Consider the following 8498-nt stretch of genomic DNA (forward strand, 5'->3'; position numbering starts at 1 on the left):
CGGCACAGACTATGTGCACGTTTAAATGCCTCCCCGGCAATGGTACTCACCGGGTAGCTCGGAACGGAAGGCCTCGGAACTGAACTGGACTGGACCGGACTCGACTCGACTCGACGCGGAACTTCGGAACCTGGCGGGCCTCTGTATACCTCGGATCTTGCTCTCTCAGCTAGGCTCTGGTCGGGATACTTCGCACTTCTCACCGCCTCGTCTGGGTGTTGATCGCAGCCTCAGTCACCCCCGCTTGGCCGGAGGGAGATACAGGAAATCCTGTGGGTACGCGTTGTTGTCCTTCCAGCTGTGGCAGGAGACCGGGCCTGCAACGCACCTCCGGCGCGTGAGATGAGAAAGTGTCCCTATTCGGGCGCCAATTTATGTGGTAAATATTTAATTACCGATACTATTTTTGATGCAGTAAAATCTAGTAAGAATAACTCAGTAAAATAAGAGGCAGAATCCGTGGTATTAGAGGTTCTGAAAGGGCTTTATTCCTCTACAAAGGAATTTACAGTTCGAACTGCAGGCATCATATTCCATCACCACGGGGGTTCAGGAAGGGAAGGCAATACATTATTGACAGGTAATCATTTTTATAGAAAAGGCATTACAGTGAAACAGATGCAGGAGGCGTAACAGCCGATAAGACAGATAAAAATATGCATGCGTAACTAAAATAGGCGGACATATAGGCGTAACTAAAAAACGTCATTATACATGATGTCACAAGTGGGTGGATCCATAAAAGAATCCTGCAATGTCAGCAGAAATACTTGGCAGAGATGCGCGCGCAGCCGCATGACGTGTGATTGACGTGCAACTAGGGGGTGAAGGGGACTTGACATTTAGCTCTACATGTGGAGACAGAAGTCTGGGGGGTCAAGTCAACCTAATCCCAAATCATATCTAATATCCTATGTTTAAAGAACTGTGTTATCCAAAAGGAAAGGTCTCTCGGACGAAATCTATTCTATACTGACTGTGAGTGCGTGTACAAGCGTCTAAGTGTCTACATGAGATGCGAGGGGGCAGAAATCTTTCATAGTAACAGAGGCTATGAATTACTGGCATGGGGGACAGAGAAACCGGGCCCCTTGCTCGGTAGCTGAAAGAATGTTTACTTAAACTACTAGACAGGAATGCATTGGATGAGGAGCGGAGCAGATAATCTTGAAGGTAAAATACAGTTTTTGGCAGGCAAACAGGCCGAGTCAGGCACCGTTAGCCGCGCAGGGAGTAGGACAAAGTTCATGGATACAGATGCAAGCTCAAACTGGAGCTGTCGAAGGTAGAAGGCAGAAAAAGGCTTGATGGCAGAATTCAGGGCCTACTCGCCTGAACTGTAAAATGGAGTAAATGAGCCATATAAAGTCGGTGGCCTTTCATACTTAGGAATGGAATATCCGGCCCATTCATGGCGGATCTGAAAGAGGACATGTTGACGGTGGACGCACATGTGTTTGCGTCTTCATAACTGGAACTGGAGGGAACATACATGTACTTGTAGCATATACATGGAGCCGTTGGGGTCTAAGATAGGGGACATAACTGGTCACAAAATCCATATTTCCTCAAGTTGACCCCCTCGGGCTATCTAATTCCCATCCTGATTGATTCCATGATCTTCAGCCCGCACACCGACTCCGCTGGACATACCTCTACTATGTAAGTAAATGCTTGCCCATTCCTATAATGCAGCCCTTGCGAGCCTCCTCTTCCCTTAGTTGCTCAGTTCTCACTGACCGATTTCTCCCCTATAGATTACTAGCACCTTCTACCCTCCGACCCAGCGACGACCGGCGCTAATATCATCACGCTGCCAGGTAATTTCGTTGCCCCCACTCCGCAGGCGTTATGTCTCTCACCCTATAGAACCCGTCACCTCGCGGCTCTCTGGCTATTACATCTTCTTACGTTAACCAGCCACCACCCACTATTGCATACGGGCGTTACGTGCGTTAAGTGATTCTATCCCTCTCTTGTATATGCTTTAACATGCAGGCATTTTGCGCGCTGTATTTCCGTCTCTTAAACCACAAGCTTTTCTTTTCTCTCTATCATTAATATACAACTATACCGAGCACTTGCTTCCGATTGTTAAGTTACATCACTCTCAATTTTTAGCAATTAATGTTCATGTGATTTGACTGTCAACAACTGCTATCAACCTGTACATACACTGCCTCCGCCTGCATCTTACTGTATTACTCCCTCTCATTACTAGTAGCTCTAATTGCCCTTATAATTAATGTAAGTTATACATGTCCTTGGTTTCGGGACCAATGGTTTTTCTTCTCATCTAGATCCTACCGGCTCACACGTTTTTCGTCCTGATGATGATCTCTAACTAAGGAGATCGAAACGCCGTCGACTTCTCACAACCAAAACTCCATTAATACAACTTGATACTTTCGGAGCTTTGTACTATGTTGTCAATGCGATGTAAATTTTAAGTCACCAGCACTTATCACTTCACACACTTTCACGTTTTGTGTGAGCACCAGGACCAGCTCCTTAACTGTGGATGACACTCCGTTTATGATGTTAATAAATGTGATGTCATTCATACAACCTTGTGTCCCTTCATACATTGTTTTCCCAGTTCTGCTGGGTCTTTCTTTCCATTACTAAACCTAGACGATGGCTATACTTTAAATAATAGTAGCCCTGCTTAATAAGTTCATATGGGCATATGGGAAGACCAGAAGGGCGCTTAGATTCTTGTCCCTCCTCAGGGGGGGTGGGGGAGGGTGGACTGTCCCAGATTTAAAAATGTATTACTGGGCCGCAGTAATCCAGTATATCCGGGGGCTGCTTGGAGGAACGGTCAAGGATCAGTGGAGAAGTGATCCCCAGGCAGATATATATGAATTGATATTAGGGAAAGAGGCCTCTCACTGGCTTCTGAAATACAACAAACCTAGTTACTACAAATAAGTTAAATTTAAAAACTTAGGGGTAGCATCCTCTGTCTGAACTGCCATTAGGTAAAAACTAGGGCTAAGAAGGATGAATTTTTACACTCCGCTTTTTGGAAATCCATCATTTCCAGCAATGCTCCATGACGGTGCTATGTTGCGCTGGGATGCACCACGAGTGGGGAAGATTGGGGATCTGCTGGATTCAAGCGGAGTAGTGCCATTTGAGAAAGTCCAGCTGTCTTTTAACGTTGACAGGAACGATTGTTTTAAATATCTACAGGTCCGGGGCTATATTGCGAAAAAGAAAGGGAGGGGAAGAGCTTCCAATAAAGAGCCCATAGGGGAGGCGATTAGGGATCCAGAGGGCTGTTCTATCACCCACATATATGGGGGGCTAAGACGGCTGATGTCTGATGATCTGGAGAAACACTGTGAGAAGTGGAAGCAAAGGTCAGGCGTTGATGGAGCCGAGTTCTTTGACTCACTTTTACTGGGCCACTCCATACTGAGATCGGCTGGCAGCCAACACAGCACTACACAACAATCTTTTCACTTTATTATACGCCAGCCAAGATCGCTCAATGGGGAGGCACAGAAGGAGTCCTCTGCCCCGATGTCGCAGCGCAGAGGCTGACATGTCCATAGGTTTGCTACTTGTCTGATCCTAGCGCCTCTGAAGGCTACAGAAAACTTCCTGACGCAGTCTCTGAGGATTCAAATAAAACTTACACCAGATTTAATGTTATTAGGGGTCACGAAGGAAGGATAGCCAGAGGCACAACGAGATTTTAGTTTTTTGGCCAGGGCAGTAGTAAGAATGTGTATATCCTCTGCTTGGCTGGATTCGGGCCCTCCCTCGTTTCAACTGAGGCTTACACAGCTTTGAGCTATTAACAATTTCAACAAGCATTGGCATACCCAATAGCTCTCGCCTTTGGGACCTTATAAGTGTTTAGCCATGCAACAGTTGCATAACTAAACACTTATAAGGTCCCAAAAGCGAGACCTATTGGCTATGCCAATGCTTGTTTTAACTGCTGCAATCTCTTGAAGCCTCACGGAGAACATCAAAGCGGCCGTGAAAGTGATCGCGATCAAACATCAAAGCGGCTGTGTGGCCGCGATAGTGAAAGTAATCGTGGTAAAGCGCGATGCGCGCGCCCGCGCACATGCACTGTAGGTCTAGGCTGGTCTGGTAGCACTTTTAGGAGCCCTCACAAAATGTCTCGCCAGACCAGCGCATGCGCTGGTTCAGGCGAGACCTAAAAATTTTATTTATGAAAAGAAAGGATGGAGGGCTAAAAATGGGGAAACGTATCTGGACCCCCATCTAGAAGTGGAAAATTGCCAGTGATGCTAGTCAAGCTATAGCCCGAACGATTTGGAGTCTCTGGTGTCCTGAATACAGTCTAATAATATTATTCTGCTATTTGATAAGAAATGTAGGAAGAGTGTTTTATTCTCGCTTTTATAATCTGTGTATTATTGGAAGTGTTTCCCCATGTGTTTACGAATGTATTTATCTAAATGTATTGAACTGACGGCGGCAAAAAAAATGGAGGTACGTCATACGATGTACGTCACCCAAAATATGTCCTCCGAAGTATGTCACACAACGCATGTCACGGGAAGTATGTCACAAAAATATATCACCAGAAGTATGTGATATGAAGTATATCACACGAACTATCTGACACACATGTTGTAAAGGCAGTGTTAAAAAGTGACAGAAATTAACTTATGCCGTGACTGGACTCTAGTCACCTTAAGATAGTCAGTGACAGGCGCTCTTAGGGATGTTACTGACTGATCACTTTTACAGCCCTAAGGAAGTGAACACATCAGAGGGTGACATATGGAAACTATAAGACTCTGGCTCACGTCCTCAGCCAAGCAGCAGCTGCAGTGAGGGGTGGGGGCGCCGCTCTGTGGCACCTTCAGGGCGGGTTTCAGTCTCGCTTCCCGGTCGCTCTGTCTCACTGTGGGCTCCACTATCATAGATCTGACAGTGATAGACCGCGTCGTCCTCCGCCAGGGCCCCGGTGATGGTTAATGTGGCCGTGTCAAAATCGTTGGTGCCGGAGAATCGCTCGGGGATCCCCGAGGGTCTGTCATCATCATTATAAATAACCAGTCGGGGGGCCCCGCCCAGCCTCTGCTGGTACCAGTGCACATTGTCGTCTCCAAAATCAGCGGCGGAGCAGGTGAGGGCAGCGGTGCCTCCCGGAGACACAGACACCGAGGGCGGCTGAGTCAGAACCCACTGAGCGAGAGAACCTGGAATGGAAGGAGGAATGAGGACTTACAGCGGCACGTGACAAGGGGAGACGTGAGTATTACATATGATCTATGGGGCTTATTTACAAGGCCCTTGCGCCACTTTTGCGTCATTTTTAACATGGGAAAAGTGACGCAAAAGTGGCGCAAGGGGCTTGTAAATCTGCCCCTATGTATCTTAGAGCAGGTAACAGAGTCACGATACATAACGCACCTGAGCAGAGCGCGCTGAGCACGAGGAGGAGGAGGAGGAGGCGGGGCCCGGACATGGTGCAGCTTCAGCAGAGCTCTGGTCTCTGATGCAGACAGATCTGGACAGAGCTTTCTTAAAGCGCTGGCGGGGCTGGGGCAGCGCCCTGCATGCAAATCCGATCACAGCTCATTGACTGCTGAAGACCGATATTTGTCTCCTCACACGGAAGCAGCACCGCGCTGTTCTCCATACAGTTTCGTGTTTTGAATTCATTCAAATGTATTTATATCTCATTCTGGCAGGAGTCCTGGCGTCGTGTTATTCGATGCCACCAGCATCCTTTCCTTCTCTCAGCCCCCCCTCCCCCTCCCCCATCACACAATGACCAGAGACCTTCACACCTTTGCTATTAGGCTCAGGATTAACCGGTTACTCCTGGGTTCTGATGAGTCTGGGCGCAGGTGTGAGTTTTTGGAACACGTCTTATAGCAATGAGAACTCCAGGTCAGTCCAGTTACATCTTCTGACTGGAAACCGCACCGGTTACCAGTTGGTTTCAGATGCATTTTTTATTTTTTATTAAAGAACTATAAATCCACTTGTTTCTTTCTCCGAGACCCCACTTGCCAAATATGCTTTCCGTAGAAACCAGTTACAACTATTAAACTGGAAATTCCACCAGTACGTAAGACGTAAGTGATTTATGCCCGCAGTTGCCTGTTATGTTGGGCCCTAGGCCCTCATGCTCGGCAGCAGTAACGGACACAGACACATAGTTGGGGTAGTAGAGAACTGGCCTCGAGCACGTGCGCTCGGCCCTTTTATTACCCCTGTCACCTGACCAAGTGACGTAGGTGGTGGGTGGGTGTAAAGAGTAGTACACACATGCATGAACACTAGAACGTGTCCATGCTAGGACACTACATTCCTCCCAATTTTTAAAGACAAAAACCCAGAGTCAAAGTTCAACCTGGGGGAGAAAGAAATATATACACATGTAATACAGTGACCAAACTTCTGCAGAGTCGCTCACGCTTCAGCTGCTTGGAGTCACAGACGATGTTCTTCCTGTTGCGGACGATGTTCTTCCTGTCGCGGACACTGTTCTTCCTGTCGCGGAGACCACCAGTTCACTGTGGCACCAGCCTGGGTGCTCGATGGATCCAGTCTGTTGACGACTCTGCCTTGAAGTTGTCCTCACAATCTTTTCTTTGCTTTACTTTCATGGCGACAAACGTAGTTGAAGTTCTTGTGGTTCACCGCTAGATGTTGCCGTTCATCTTCCCGTCCTGTCCTCTTCTTCATCTGTGGCGTGTATTCTGTTTGGCAAAAGACGGGTTGTTCGCAAGACACCCCTCTCACCAGGATGCCCCTCTCGCAGGTGTTCCCCTGCCACGGGATATCCCTGAGGCCCTCTTCATCAGATCTGGCCTGGGTTGAGTGTCCTGTATCGTGTTACTCCCATGCCGATAAGTGCGGGTGCGGAGGAGACGACAGGTCTCACCTCAGATTCCGCAGTCAGACCTGGAGGGTAGCTGTTGGCTCCTGTCTTTGCGCGCGACGTCTTCATCCTCCTGGGACCTTTGCTGAAGGGCGGCTGATGACCATCTCTCGTCGCGGGGATGCTCTCTCTCACTGGCATCCCTGAGGCCTTTGCCCCTGAGTCACCACGGCTGGCATTGTCCAGTGTCCGCGTGACCCCAAAGGTGGATGTTCCGAACGGTCCGGCCTGCTCACCTCTGCAGATCCCAAGTGTGCTGAAAGCATCGTCAAGCAGATGGTCTTCTCTCCGGGCCACGGGTGTTCTCAGGACTTGCTTTCCATGTTCTGGCACTTGTCGCCTTCCTTATCTTCAGGGTGTGAGTAGTCTTGCCACACTCCTCTCTCTTTCCTCGATTCTTTTCTCCGTGAGGGTGTGGAGTCACTCTGACTTCTTCTCCTTCTTCTTGCAGTGGCAACCGTACCACTCAGATCACTTTCTTTCCCCTTTTAGTGGCAGACGTGCCACTCTGATGTCATCTTCCTTCTTTTCTTGTAGTGGCAAACGTGCCACTCCGATATCTTCATCTCTTCGCTTCACGACCTACTCTGGACCATTTCTCTTCTCCTCTTGGTCTGGCCAGGCTTCTCCATGCAACGCGCACACTCTGCACGTGTTCCCCCTGGTCTTGTCCTCGTCCGAGAACACTCTCTCCATCTTCCTCAGCATTCCGAGTTAGGGTCGTGACTTTCTCTTCATCTTCTCCTTTTCACCAGTTACTTTGGTTGTTGAAGTTCGTGGGGCCATACTCTTGGTCCTCTTCATTCTTCTTGAGCTTCTTGGACCACTTGACGGTCCGGGCTGCCGATCACTGTCAGGATACCTTCGGTCTTGTCGTCAGACCTCTTGTTCTGTAGCTTCACTGACCCGTGCGTCGGTTACCTCCTTTTGCAACCCCTGGTGGGTTGGCTTCTGTGGTGCGACCATTTGGCAGGTCGGCTTGGCCTTTGTGGTGCGACCATTTGGCTGGTCGGCTTGACCTTTGTGGTGCGACCATTTGGCTGGTCGGCTTGACGAGGTGTGTCACGTTGCGTGACTACCTGTGTTCACGAGGTGCGCCACGTCGTGTGACTACCTGTGTTTGCTGCCTTGTCAGGCGCTGGTGCACGCTCATCTTCGTACCGTCGTGGTACATCTTCAGTGTAGCGTTGCTCCTTGTACCGTGATCTCTTGATGTGGTGGCTTCTTGGCGCCACTGGGTGTGCCTCTGCATCCTTGCCCGCCAGTGTTGGATACTTGCTGCGCCCATCCTCTTCAGTGGGTTCCTCTCCTGTAGGCGCTGCAGTGTACTTTCCGCGTCCGGGGTACATCTGCTCTGAGTCCTTTAGTTCTCTCGAGGGTTCGCTCCACTTGATGCGGCAACAGCGCAGTCCTTGCTGGGGGGGGATGTGGCTGGACACCGTTTTTCCTTCTTCCTCCTTGTCGCTGTGGGATGGTGCTGCATCCCTGTGGCACACTGTCTCTTCTTCCTTGCTCTTCTGTCGCATTCCTGCGCTTCTGGCGCATTCCTGCGCCGTGCCTCTTCCGTGCTGTATCGCCACCGTTGTCTAGCCGCGTTCCAGTGCGCTCA

The 8498-nt window shown here is 49.3% G+C and overlaps 1 protein-coding gene across 2 annotated transcripts in view; it reads right to left on the reverse strand.

Moving 5' to 3' along the window:
* The window catches only part of LOC146783288 (immunoglobulin lambda-1 light chain-like), a 113020-nt gene extending 107524 nt beyond the window's left edge, over positions 1-5496 (reverse strand). Inside the window, exons 1-2 of one of the 2 annotated variants that reach the window (XM_085633860.1) lie at positions 5410-5496; positions 4911-5195 (exon numbers count right to left, since the gene is read on the reverse strand). In XM_085633860.1, coding sequence (XP_085489986.1) covers positions 4911-5195; positions 5410-5464 — 340 coding nt within the window. In that variant the 5' untranslated portion in view covers positions 5465-5496. Of the gene's footprint in view, positions 1-4903; positions 5196-5409 lie in introns of both variants that reach the window. The other variant, XM_085633859.1, reaches the window with a different exon arrangement.
* Between the last annotated feature and the right edge of the window lie 3002 nt (positions 5497-8498).

Source organism: Triturus cristatus, chromosome 11 (genome assembly GCF_964204655.1).
Source record: "Triturus cristatus chromosome 11, aTriCri1.1, whole genome shotgun sequence".
Lineage (NCBI taxonomy): Eukaryota > Metazoa > Chordata > Amphibia > Caudata > Salamandridae > Triturus > Triturus cristatus.